The 14,321-nt window shown below is 39.7% G+C and overlaps 1 protein-coding gene across 1 annotated transcript in view; it reads left to right on the top strand.

Moving 5' to 3' along the window:
* Positions 1–2,972: 2,972 nt before the first annotated feature.
* TOR1AIP1 (torsin 1A interacting protein 1) overlaps positions 2,973–14,321 on the top strand; it is a 52,618-nt gene continuing 41,269 nt past the window's right edge. Inside the window, exons 1-3 of the mRNA XM_007448518.1 lie at positions 2,973–3,456; positions 5,172–5,246; positions 11,321–11,380. Of these exons, the coding sequence (XP_007448580.1) occupies positions 2,973–3,456; positions 5,172–5,246; positions 11,321–11,380 (619 nt within the window). The remainder of the gene's footprint in view (positions 3,457–5,171; positions 5,247–11,320; positions 11,381–14,321) is intronic.

The following is a 14,321-nucleotide window of genomic DNA, read 5'->3' as shown; positions in this document are numbered from 1 at the left end:
TACTAAGATATAATCTCAAAGTTATTTCTCTGGGCTTCCCTGGTGGCGCAGTGGTTGCGCGTCCGCCTGCCGATGCAGGGGACACGGGTTCGTACCCCGATCCGGGAAGATCCCACATGCCGCGAAGCGGCTGGGCCCGTGAGCCATGGCCGCTGAGCCTGCGCCTGCGCTTGGGGGAAGATCCCACATGCCACGAAGCGGCTGGGCCCGTGAGCCATGGCCTCTGAACCTGCGCTTCCGGAGCCTGTGCTCCGCAACGGGAGAGGCCACAACAGTGAGGGGCCCGCATACCGCAAAAAAAAAAAAAATAGCTGCTTTATTTAGAAATCCATTGTCAAGAACATTAGATTTCTAGACTTAGGCCTAGTAGCTAGGTCCTTAAATTGCCAGTCATTTAACCTGAATTATAATTTTTTGTATATCTGTCTTCCCTAGTATATGGCAAATTCCCTCAGGGTAAAGAACACTCTCATTAATTTAATTCATATATTTATTAAGCATCTATTCTGTGTTTAATAAATATATGAATTAAATTGATGAGTATATTCTTTGTTGTAATCATTTCTTCTCTATTGTTCTCTTTTGATTCACTGAATTCCTCTACATATCTCAAACTCCCAAAGTAATTGTTTAACATCTGGAGTTCATGCTTCCTCTCTTGGTTATTGGCAGCCCAGCAATTCACTTATAAAGTTAGCTATGAGTCTGCCTCTGTAATGTCACCTCTTTTGGGCCACCCTTGTAGTTTGGAAAACATCTATAGCAGAATATCTGGTTTGACAAGGGTTTACCTTTACCTCTCAGTGATGAAAGTTGGTATTTGTAAAGTTGCTAAGGTGTGGGAGGCACATATGGCAGAGCTAGGATTATGTATCCTTATTACCTAGATAAAGAGGGAAAATCCTAAGCAAATATATGTGTTAATGCTAAATTAAAGTTGCCGTTCCTCTGATTTTACTTCAAGCGTCTCATGATCTGTTTCTTTGAAAACCATTCCTAAACTCTTACAAGCATTTTTAATTACAAAATAACACATGTACTGAATATTCAATAATATATAGAATCTCCTGTCCTCTCTTTTTTAATATGTCCCCCAAAACTAAGTTTTACAATCTGTAACCAAGTTTCCATATAGTCACCTGTCCTGGTAACTGTTTTAAAGAGGCTCTTAATATATGCATTACTGTTCATAATATGAACTTTGTATATTAATACTATAAAGTTTTATATTCTTTAATAATTTCATCTATTACAGAACTTTTACTATCATGTTAATAATGAGTAATATAATAGGTACCTTATAAAGCATTAGTTAAATAAAAGCCAGGTATTAACCAAGTATCAACACTTTTCAGCATTTTGTCAGAAAAGACTAAGTCCCACGAATCTTCCAAATATACTATCCAACTCAGGCTGACGAGGGAGAACATGCTTTTAATTTTCCCTTAAGACAAAAGATTTTTTTTTATAGTAGCATCTCCCATGTTGCTATTCCTTCGGTTTCTTTGGCTATATTGTATACAGCAAAAAAAAAAAGCTCAATTAAATGAATCTCCTAACAGGCAAAAACCTAGGTGATTTCTAAAGCATGTAATTCCTCGTCTGTGGCCAAATTTTCGGACAATTAGTGAAAACACTGAACACCTTAAGATTTCATTAAATTGAAATCTGTGCCCAGTTTGGACAAATGAGTTGCTCAAAAACATTCTAAAGTGATTTTAAATACATGAAAGAATAAACAAATACCTTCAAAATTTTGAGGCTCGTTCACTATAATTGCTATCCAAATTGCAACTTTTTAAATCTAGTCACTAAAATCAATTATAGAAAATCGTCCAAGAAGTGTGTGTATATTTGAAGGCAAGATTAATCTTTTTTCAATAATTGTTCAGACTTTATACTAACTTAATTAACATTCCCTCGGTGTGTCTAAATTTGGTTAGATATTTGCAGATTATCCACATCTGCAAATACGGTACACAGAGGTGGAACACAGGCTTTTATCATGCTTTCTTATTCAGTAAACTAAACGCAGGAAAACCCTATATCAAATGCAGTATATCAAGTCATGCCCAGAATCAAAGTAAAAATAATGGATTACAAGTGAAAATTACAGTGCCGTCATTAATTAAAATATTTGTTCATTTCTCACTGTCCATAACACAGCACTAGCAAGCTTTCTGAACAGTGCTGCTGGACTACAGCTTTTACACGAAACCAGGAATAAGACTGTTTGCTATGCGCACATCTTGCAAATGTTAATCCACCCCAGTATGCCTGTAGATCCGATTTCGTACACTCAACGAGGGACTGAAAACTTAAAAAGTGGTTAAATGCCTTCCCAAGGACCTTGAAACTAAAATTTTCTCCAAGATGACACCTGCAAAAGTATCTTTCTTATCAACCCCTGCTAAGGAACACTTGGAAAGGTACGGCGGAGGCAGCAGTCGATCAGAGGCTGCGGGAAAACTGCGCAACAGCCTGGGAGTGAGGACCGAAACTTCCCCTCCACTCCGCCTTTCCCAGGTTCTCTGTACTGGGGGACGGGCCGGACGTCTCCTGCGTGCCGGCAACAGTTGCCAGGAGCAGCGGGCTGAGTACCGGCACTCTGCCCAACCAGTGGTCTCTTCTCCGTCGTCCCCTCCTTCCCTCCCTGAAGGCCGAGGACAGCGACGTCCTCCTCCCTCTTCTCCTCCTCTTTGGTGCCTTCAGCCAGGAGGCGGGAGTGACCCGCGGCAGCTGACCCAGCACAGGCACTGCCTCTCCCACAGCCCTCAGAACACACGATGGGCCCAGAGGCGGGTTTGCAGCACAGCAGCGACGACGCAGGCGGCAGCCCGAGCGACTCTCAACTGCCTCCCTGACCGTCGACACCACTGCCGAACACCCGAAAAACCATCGCCACCAACGGCGGGAGACTCTACAGGCCCCTCAAAACACCTTCTCGATCGACTCAAGCTACGTCAACAACTATGGCAGGCGAGGGGTGGCGGGCGGAGCCGGAGAGGGAAGGATGGGGGCTGTACGTCACGCCCAGGGCTCCGCTACGGGAGGCGAGGCCCCGGCTCGCCCCTCAAAATGGCGGCGGCAGTGACGCGCCTGCGTATGGAACTCCTACGCCGTCGCGCCACGGCCGGCGGGAAGTGAGGTTCTCAGAAGAGCCGCCCGAAGTGTACGGCGACTTCGAGCCCCGGGCGGCCAAAGAAAAGGCCCCGGTGGGAAGACAAATTCCGCTAGAAGAGTTCCGGCCCGATTCGGCGAAAGAGGAAGTGAGGGAACGCTCCTATTACCTTCGGTCTCGGCAGCGGAGGCAGCCGCGACTCCCGGAAGCCGAGATGAAGACGCGAAGGGCTACTCGCCTCCAGCAGCAGCAGCAGCAGCACTCACAGCCGCCTCCGCTGCAGCCGTCTCCGGTTACGACCCGGAGAGGATTACGGGAATCCCATTCACCCGAAGGTGAGGCCGACAGAGGTAACAGTCTCAGCCCCGAGCCAAGGAGGGAGTGCCGCGAGCGTGCGCATGCAGAGGGCGTGTGCGCCTCGGCCGGGCGTGTGCCTTTCTGGACCTCACCCCCTCGGGGCTCTTCCGCCCGGATGGGCGTGCGACCCCACGCCCGGTCCGCCCAGACTGCTGGCGGGAAAGCGGCAGGGGCGGGGGCACTGGAAGGGAAGGCAGTTGTGCCGAGCTACTTGAGCAGAGCTACTTGAGCAGATCCGTGGAGCCGCGTGCATCTTTGGGCATCAATTTAGGGGTGTCAGGATTGCCTCTTTTCTGCAGGCTTGCACGTTGGGACGGCGAGTTAGGCAGCAGGCGGGACACTGAATCACTCCGGGCTGGGTTTCATATCGGTTCTCTTTGTCCTGCGGATGTTTCTACCAAAGCCACTTCCATTTCCTCTTTTAACTCTCAGAGGCCAGAAGTCCCTAGCTGAGAATTTTGGTTCTCCTCTAACCTTCCAGTCTTTTTCCATCACTACCCAGGTGGGGAGAGAGGGAGGGGAATTTTGTGAGTGGCCGTTTTGAGGACAAGTGTAGTTGATGAATTGATTTGAGGGCCCACCCAAATACTTACACCGAAATAGGGTAAGGCAGTTATCCTGAACTTGAAGCTTCCCAGTGCCTGATAAATTTGAGCTGATCGCTCTTTCTAGAGTGTGATGGTCTCTGGCAAAAATTCGCATGTTGGGGACCGTCAATGGTTAAGTAGTAGCCAGACAAAGCAAGACTTTTAATTAGTTGTCGTCTGAATGGGCCGCAAGGATACTGACAAGGTGATTGTATAGTTTTAGGAAAGTCACAGATGAATCAACTCCCTTAATCCATCCTCTCCCACCCTGCCCCCTCTCCCCCATCTAACCCTGAGTCACAGATGAAGTTTCATGTTGGCTCCCCGTAGGGCACCTATGAGGTAAAATCAGGGGATTTGAATCATAATGGAATTACATAGTGATAGACCTTTGATGGATATGATGAAGAGGAGGTGGATTTTCAGTTTAGAGCAGAGTAATAGGCTGCACATTTACGAGCTACCACGTGAAGTGCTGCCACATTGGAAGGTGTGTTGATTTTGGAAACTGTTAAAGATAATGTAAATTAGTATTGGGAGTAGCAATTCAAGACAGTTTAACCCATATATATGTTAGTTTTCTCTTTTTTTTTAAGATTGTCAACTTCTGAAGACAAAGACCCTACATATATATTTATGTATTTGAAGGACCACGCTATACTTCCGTGCTTATGTTCATTCTGTATCTCCAATATCTGGAAGAATGCTTTAGAAGGCAAAAAATATATATGTTAAATTGTATTGACTCTCCCACACAGGCTGGTGCAGTTGTATAAGCTAATTTTTTTTAACACATAAAGGATATACTTCTATTTTAGTAAATCTATAAGGATCTACACGTTTTTCATTCTTCTGCTTTAGCCCATCTTTTAAATTTTCTAAAGTAATGTAATTTTGTTGTAAAGCATCATTGGTGAATAGTTTATTTTTATATTGTCTTAAAGAATAGTTCTGGCTAGTTAAATTCCTAAGTTTTGGTAAACCTAATAACACATTTCTGAAGGGATGAATTACTTGCATTTCTGTTTATATATTGCTGTTAATATACATAATCTCTACTCAGTTCACATATTCTGAATTTTAGAATTGTCATATCTTTTCTTTAGAGGATGAACCACCTTCACAAACTGTTTTAAGCCCAACCGTCTCAAAGAAAACTATCAGGAGAACACAGACTCCAGGTGAGAAGAGTGAGTTTATTGTTTTCCTTACGTGCCTGCTTTTTTTTATGTATAGATGATAGCCTGGTCTATCAAGGGTCACAGATCATACCTCATTCAGGGTTTCAGTGAATCTTCTTTATAGGTTGTTTATTGAATTAAGCAATAGTAGCATGTGTCAAGAAAAGACAGTGCACATACTTGAGTACCTACTAAATACCATATACTTTGTGTATGTTAATTCATTCACATAACTATGCAGGATAGATGTACCCATTTTTTGGTGAGAAAACTGGAGCTCAGAGTAGCTAACTTTTCCCTAAGGTTACTTGCTTGTACCTGAGCCAAATTCAGACCCAGGTTTGTCTTCTCCAAAGCCCTTTCATTTGCCCCAAGTACCTTACTGTCACTGTCCCATGTAATAATTACTACTCAGTAAAGCTTGTTAAGTGTTGAATGAATGAATATGTCACACTACTTTCCATTTGAAACGGATTAAGGGCTTCCCTGGTGGCGCAGTGGTTAAGAATCCTCCTGCCAACGCAGGGACACAGGTTTGAGCCCTGGTCCGGGAAGATCCCACATGCCGTGGAACAACTAAGCCCGTGTGCCACAACTACTGAGCCTGCGCTCTAGAGCCCGCGAGCCACAGCTACTGAAGCCCGCGCACCTAGAGCCGGTGCTCCACAACAAGAGAAGCCACCGCAGTGAGAAGCCCGCGCACCGCAACAGCGAGTAGCCCAGCTCAGCGCAAATAGAGAAAACCTGTACGCAGCAATGAAGACCCAATGCAGCCAAAAATAAATAAATAAAATAAAATGGATTAAATGATCTGCGTTGTAAAATCATGACACAATATGGTCAATCTCAGTTTGATAATATATTTCATCAAATCTAAGATCTCATCAGTTGTAAGATACACTGTCATTGTTTTATGTACCACCTAGGAGGAAGAAATGCTGCCAATTAAACTGTAATATGCCTTAGATTTTATGATACATCCCACTTTCAGAGATGTTAAAGTGTAAAAATATTTGCATCTTAGTATCAATGTAACATGACAATAGGGTATATTTGATAGTCTACTTAATGTTTTAAAACCTGTTTAAACTATTTTGAAAAGCAAGGGAAAGGATTAAGTTGTCATTAATGCGTAACATCCTTTGGATTTTAGTTCCATTTATTTTCAGTTTGCTTTTTTTGATATTAGGAAAGTCCACAGCAATAAATGATTGTAGCTATTGAAACTGATCATCTCTGGCTTTTTATTTTTAAACGCAAATCCTGACTTCTTTCCTTACCCATTGCTTCTAATAAGATTATTCCTTATAATTTAAACTGTTCTGTTCTCAATTTAGAATGAATAAATATCTGGTTCAAGTTCAATTCCAAATAACACACCCTTTATGCTTAATTCCTTGAATAGCCTATGGTACTGTGTTAAAATTATAAACTACCTTAGAAAAATGCTTTGAGTGATAGGTGCTATAAACAGATTTTCCAGGCCATTTTTTTTTTAAGATTCATTTATTTATTTTTGGCTGCGTTGGGTCTTAATTGCTGTGCGTGGGCTTTCTCTAGTTGCGGTGAGCAGGGGCTACCCTTTGTTGCAGTGCGTGGGCTTCTTATTGTGGTGGCTTCTCTTGTTGCGGAGCACGGGCTCTAGGCACACAGACTTCAGTAGTTGTGGCACTCAGGCTCAGTAGTTGTGGCTTGCGGGCTCTGGAGCACAGGCTCAGTAGTTGTGGCACATGGGCTTAGTTGCTCTGTGGCATGTGGGATCTTCCAGGACCAGGGCTCGAACCCATGTCCCCTGCATTGGCAGGCAGATTCTTTTTTTTTTTTTTTTTTTTGCGGTACGCGGGCCTCTCACTGTTGTGGCCTCTCCCGTTGCGGAGCACAGGCTTTGGACGCGCAGGCTCAGCGGCCGTGGCTCACAGGCCCAGCCACTCCGCGGCACGTGGGATCCTCCCAGACCGGGGCACGAACCCATGTCCCCTGCATCGGCAGGCAGACTCTCAACCACTGCACCACCAGGGAAGCCCCAGGCAGATTCTTAACCACTCTGCCACCAGGGAAGTCCTTCTAGGCCATGTGGAAAAACCATATTCTTGAAATTTTATTTACAGGAGATTTAATTTCATGTCCCTTATACTGGGAGAAACAAAAACCTCTCATTTTTAAAACCTATAGTAAATTTATAAAAATTATGGAGTTAAGTAAATTGATGTAATGAAGACTGGTGAGCACCAGCCTATAGACCATTATAAAACGATTATAAAATAGAATGTCTCGTACAGTCTTTTGGAGTTCACATTAGGCCTGTATTTAAGGACTGCTGTTGAGGTACATGGCTGCATAATGTTGTGGAAAGAGCACTGGACCTTGGTTGAATTAGCTACCCACCTTGAACCTCAGGCCTTTATCTGTATGACTTACCCAGCCTAACTCACAAGGCCACTGCAAAAATGATATAGTACTTGCCAAGTCAGTTTGTACACAGTAAAACATACAGATATAAGGTGGGGGTTTTTTCCTCACGGCACTTTACGGGAGATGTGAAGTTCATAAAATTTTGCTTAAGCATTTCTTTTTTCTCAAGAAGCTTATGCTATAGTTGGTAATGGAAAAGACAAAACATTTCCCAGTATAGATGATAGATCAATGGAACTCATGCATAGATTACCTGGAATATATCGATATCATACTGTGCTACAATATAACTAGAAATAAGGATATGTGTATCTTTGAGAGACTTGAGATACTCGGGGTTCTCTTACTCTAAAAGGTGCTTTTAAAAATTATATTGCATCTAGCACTTGGCATGTTCCTGTATCATTCCTCTTAATAAAAGGAGAAAGAGTTTAGGGAAGTCATTAAATGAATGGTTATAAAGTCTTTCTAGCAGAGGAATTATTTAAACAGGAGTTAACTGATGGAAAACTGCTTTAAGTGCAAGTTTAAGGATAGGCCCTTCCTTGTTTGAGGGAATGTAAATTGGCGCAGTCACTATGGAAAACAGTTTGGAGGTTCCTTAAAAAAACTTAAAATAGAGTTGCCGTATGATCCTGCAATCCCACTCCTGGGCATATATCCAGAGAAAACTCTAATTCGAAAAATACATGCACCCATATGTTTATAGCAGCACTATTTACAGTAGCTAAGACATGGAAGCAACCTAAATGTCCATCAACAGCTGAATGGATAAAGAAGTGGTATGTGTACATGTTTATGTGTGCGCACACACACACACACACACACACACACACACACACACACACTGGAATACTACTCAGCCATTAAAAAGAATGAAATAATACCATTTGCAGCAACATGGAAGGACCTAGAGATTATACAAAGTGAAGTAAGCCAGAAAGAGAAAGACAAATATTATATGATATCACTTATATGTGGAATCTAAAATATGATACAAATGAACTTATTTACAAAAATAAACAGATTCACAGACTTAAAAAACAAAGTTATGGTTACCAAAGGGGCAAGGGGGGTGGAGGAAGGATAAATTAGGAGTTTGGGATTGGCAGATACAAACTATTATATATAAAATAGATAAATAACAAAGTCCTACTGTATAGCACAGGGAACTATATTCAGTATCCTATAAGAAACCATAATGGAAAAGTATGAAAAAGAATATATAACTGAATCACTTTGCTATACGCCAGAAACTTAATACAACATTGTAAATTGACTATACATCAATTAAAAAAGAAAAAAGATAGTCCCTTCCTTCTTGTAGAATCATAGACTTTCAGTTTAACTTTGGTATTCAGAATTGTGCCATAATTGTATATAGGGCCAGTGGTGTGGTCTGAGAGAACTTTATCCAAAAATGTCCTTGAAAATAATGACCTAAAGCAAGGGGCCACTTTCTAAAACAACCTAGTAAAGACAACTACATCATTTGTCATCCTGTTTTTGAAGCTGTGAAAAAATGTTGATTGTATTAGTTTAGAATAGGGACATGGTTTAAACTCTGCTTAATGTTTGAAGTTTCAGAATTGCATTATTTTCACATTGAAATAGCCATTAGGTTGTTCAGTCAGTTCAGTCCACATATACCTATATAACTTCTTCTATGGCCAGGTTCATTCCTTTCATGAAACTAATTTCATAGTCTAAAAATACAGTAGGAAAATTTCATTTACTTTTCCTAAAGTTAAATATTTTTAACAGTTATGGTTTCTGGCTAAATAATTATAGTTAAATATTTTTAATACCTTCTATTTTGTCATGAACATTTGATTCTTTGGCTCCTGTAGTTACAGCATTCATTCATTCTCCAAATATTATTGAGCACCTACTTTATACCAGTCCCCTTGCTAGAGCCTGGGGGTGCAGTGGTGAGCAAAAGCAGCAGACAAAGGAAGGAGATTGCTACTAAAGAAGGGTACTTGTTATTTTATTCTCATACCTCTCTGGGCTAGTCTGTCTCCTTCAGGTATCTTACATAGGACTGTATATATGGTAGAGCATACAAGAAAAGCTCAAATGAAAAGATGGGGACTGAAATAGTAATTGATGTCTATAGAGTAAGTTAAGTTTTAGGTTTTAATTAAACCTGAAAAGGATGAGAATACAGAGGAGAAAAAGAGGAAGGTAGTTGTAATAATAAGAGTAACAGACATGTACAAGATTTCTTTTTAAAGCTGCTTATATAAGTTCTAAATACCTGATATGTGAAATTCTAACAGCTGATAATATTTCATAGAATCTTAGAACTGGAAGATTTAGGGAAGTCATCTACTCAGAGTTTCTATCAGTGTAGGTGTCCCTCTGTTAACATGTATCTGTGCATTGTTGATCATCTGCAGTGATGTGGAAATCACTCCCTTACTCTCCATTCTGTCTTGGAGACAACACTTAATTTGGTTGTTTTTCATTTTACTATTGAACTAAAAGCTACTTTGCTGTAACTTTCTCTTGATCTTAGTTCTGCGTTTTTGAGCTACACAAAGTCAATTTAATTGTTTCTCTACATCTCTGTCTTGAAGATGTACAAAATCATGCTCAGTAAGTATTTTTAGAACAAATGAATGGGTGCCCCTTCAAGATTTCTCTTCTTGATACTGTAAAGGGGAAATTGGATAAAGTCAGTTTTGTGAAAACAAACATAGGCAGCCAGTGTAATGGCAGGGGTCAGGGATAGCTGGTTCAGAATGTGGTTTTTACACTTCTCATACAGAGCCAAACATACCGCTTTTTTTTTTTTTGTATTTTTGCCGTACGCGGGCCTCTCACGGCTGTGGCCTCTCCCATTGCGGAGCACAGGCTCCGGACGCGCAGGCTCAGCAGCCATGGCTCACGGGCCCAGCCGCTCCGCGGCACGTGGGATCCTCCCGGACCGGGGCACGAACCTGCGTCCCCTGCATCGGCAGGCAGACTCCCAACCACTGCGCCACCAGGGAAGCCCATATACTGCTTTTTTATAGAAACAAATGAAACAAAGCACAATATAACCCAAATTTAGATGTAGATTGCATTTTATTTTATGTTGTGTGAGGCTGTTTGAGGAAACACACATTGGATTTCTAGGCTAACATTAATATTTTATTTAATGGGATTGGCTTCCTCATTAACCCTATGCCATTGAACCATAGACAGTCTGAAACCTGGCTAACATTAACATTGTTTTAAAGATTGGAGTTTGCATTTCCTGAACACACACAAGGTTAAGTAATTGGAGGGAGTGTATTAAGTCTCAGGAAGTTAACCCTCAAATTAAAATATGACATAAATAATCCACAATTAGGGTATGCCACAAATGGGGTAGATAATTGAGTTGGTGCTATGGTACAGATTTTGGTTCTTAATTGAGAAATTTAGAAAAGTGTTATTTGATATTCCTTTCTTGTTACGCAAATATAGTCTGGTGAGAAAAACTGCAAAATTTTCCATCTAGTCCCTAAATTTTTTATAGCAGGAAACTTTTCTCTAGTTCACTATTGTATTCCCATACTTAGCAAAATGGAGAGCTCAGAAAAAACTTGGCTGACTAAATAGATGATTGTATAATAAATCTAATATGTTTGACATTTTATATATTTTTTAAATGTTTTCTCTTCCTGTATTAGTGGTGAGTAAAGATCCTGTAATGGGCCTGTGTAGACCCCCTCTAAGAAGCTCAAGATTTGGTAAGAGACTGTTTTGTCTGTTGGTTCAACTTTCTTATATTTTTAAATAGGGTACTACATGTATTCATATGGTTCAAAATTCAAAAGTTTCTATAAATATACAATGAAACGTCTCCCTGCCCCTTCTGACCTTTGCCCACCCAGTTTCCTCATCAGAGGCAACTAATGTTGTCAGTTTCTTAGGTATTTTTCCAGAGGTATTTTATGGAGATATAGGGAAATTCATGTATAAATGATATTTTCCTCTCTTTTTTTAACCCAAATTTTAGCCCAATAAATACTCCTTTCTGTACTTATTGTTTATTTATTTTTACTTAAAATATATTGAGACATCTTTCTATATAAGTGTATAAAGGACTTCCTCATTCTTTTTAAGAGGTTGTTTCTTATATGTTGCTATGATTCTTTTTGTTAGCAAAATGGTTTTAAATTAGGGTCAGGGACTTTTTATTCTTCCCAGTATAATGCTAATAAAAAATTCAAGACTGAGGCTTTGTGGCTCAGGGCTATAAATTTTCCCTGCCTTAATTACGTTTCTTTTTGATTAAAACCTTAAAAGAGTATTGCCCTTAAATTGATTTCATGACTATGAAAGAAAACTAGTAATGTCATTCCAAGAGGTCTACTTCTACTTAATTTTTAGAGTTTACAGACCCATAAGGGTGCTTTATCGGGGAACTAAAAAGGAAGCTTATTTATCTTCACATGAGGTTTCTACTTCTCAATCATTCCCTTTAAAAAAGAATTCGGTTGATTTTTTTATTTTTTTATAGATGGCTGTCCTTTTAAGTGTTATAAATGGTAAAAATCTGTTAAGGTTTTGATGATGAACCTGTGGTAAAGAACCATATGATGCATTTCCTTTTCAGCTCTAATCATTTTCTTGCTATCTCTCTTGCAGATTTGTCATATAAAACAAATGGAAATACTAAAATGAGTGAATTAGTTTTGTTTATCTCTAATTCTTGTAGGTTCTCTTTGAGGTGTCTTAATTATCAGTAGAATACAGGAGTACATTCATTTGGTCACTGGCTTGAGAATATTACTTTGTTCATTATCTCAGCTTGAGGGGCAGTGTCCTTATGACCATAAACTTTCTTAATCACCTGGGTTTTTATTCTCTCTAAAATTATGTCTTTTGTTATATTATTGTTTAAATTCATGTAAGAAAATATAAGAACATATATTCTAGTTTTTACTAGCAGTCAAGTTCACACTATCGGGAGAAAAGGATATCAATTTACCAATTAAGGTTTTTTCTTGATTTAGAAAGTGAATTTGAGCTTTTTCAAGGTAAGTTGAGTGTTCTTTGCCATGTTTGTTGAAATGGTTTATATTCTTTTCAGTGTTTGCCTTGGTGTAAGACATGAGCTACCAAAATCTGCGGCTTTAAGTGAATTTACATTGATTGTGGTTGGACTTAGGTTACAATTCTTTTCTAAATTTGGAGATGAGTCAAAAGGAGGGAAGCTTCATTTTTCTTTATAAATAGTTGCAACTTGTTTTAAATTTCTTTCACTTAAGCTCAGGCTAATTTTTTTTTAGAGACTTCAGCATTTATAGTGTCTGGGCACTGAAAATGATCCTTGTAGTACGCAACTTATCATGTGTACTTTCACCCACCAGTTTCTCAAATGCTCTATTTAAAAACTTAGAAAAAATATTTTTTAAGTCACAGAACCTTAATTAGAAGACAACTTGGAGCTGAAATAATCTAGCACGTTTATGTTCTTTGTATGCTCGATTTAGAAATCATTTCTATAAGTACTTTGTAATAAAAAACTAACTTTAAAAAAGTGCTTTCCAGCTTAAAGGGAATTTCTGTGAGATCAATATAGGGAATGACACCCTCTTTTTTTTTTTTTTTTTTAGTAGTAATACTAGTACATCTTGGAGTATATAAAATGGCTATTCATGGAGCTTGAGCACTAGTGATACTTCCAAACTATTCTTTATTCTCTATTTCTTGCAGCCCCGCTCTGTTCTCCAAAACATGATTGGCATTGAATAGTCTTAAAAGGTACCTTTCTTGAAGGTATCTATAGCAGGGGTCCACAAACTACAGCCTCTGAGTAAAATCTGACCTGCAATCTTGTTTTTGTACAGTCTGTGAGCTAAGAAAAGATTTTTACATTTTATACTCACATACACACACACGTGTGTGTGTGTGTGTGTGTGTGTGTGTGTGTGTGTGACAGAGACCATATGTGGCTAGAGAAGCCTAAAATATTTACTATTTGGCCCTTGATGGAGAAAGTTTGCCACCCCCTGATTTTATCAGTGGCAGAAATAAACACAGCATATCACCCAAATTAGCATTTGTTTGTTCTAAGTAAATTCAGAGAGTTCCATACTTGTCTGGACATAGATTTATTGCAACATTCCACACTAGGTTTTCCTGACAACACAAAAGACAGGAGACACAGTGACTCTCCTGTATTCTATCTAGTCTTCTCTTTGAGAAGGCATGATAGTCTCACTTCTGAATCTTCATGTCTTTGTCCCCGGACACAACACAAGTGAAGTTTATATTTCCTTGAGTACCCTTCACTGCTCACACGAACACATTCCATAAGTCTCTAGGAATATGAAAGTCTATAGTAGAAATATACCTGGGACTTCGTGTTTTTCTTAAAAACAATGACCAGGAAAAAGAAAGTGAACAGAAAGTGATACAGTTAGTGGATGGTCTCCACCCACCAGAAGAAGTGGTTGTAAGTGGTCTACGTTTACAGCAGACATAAAGACCTAGGACTTCTGAAAGTACTTTTTCCTAATTGGTTGAAGTTGTTAGAAAAGTGACACCTCCTTAATAGCACATTTAATTATTGCCATTTTTCTAAAAGCCACAGCTTTTATATTTTAATAACTTTTTTGATTAAGGGTATTATTGCTCCAAATGGGATTTTAATTTCTTAAAGTTTCTGCATGAGTGTAGGGA

This window comes from Lipotes vexillifer, unplaced genomic scaffold (genome assembly GCF_000442215.2).
Source record: "Lipotes vexillifer unplaced genomic scaffold, Lipotes_vexillifer_v1.1 scaffold76, whole genome shotgun sequence".
In the NCBI taxonomy this organism is placed as follows: Eukaryota; Metazoa; Chordata; class Mammalia; order Artiodactyla; family Lipotidae; genus Lipotes; species Lipotes vexillifer.
The sequence above is the reverse complement of the archived record's forward strand: the minus strand, read 5'-3'. Positions and strand labels throughout refer to the sequence as shown.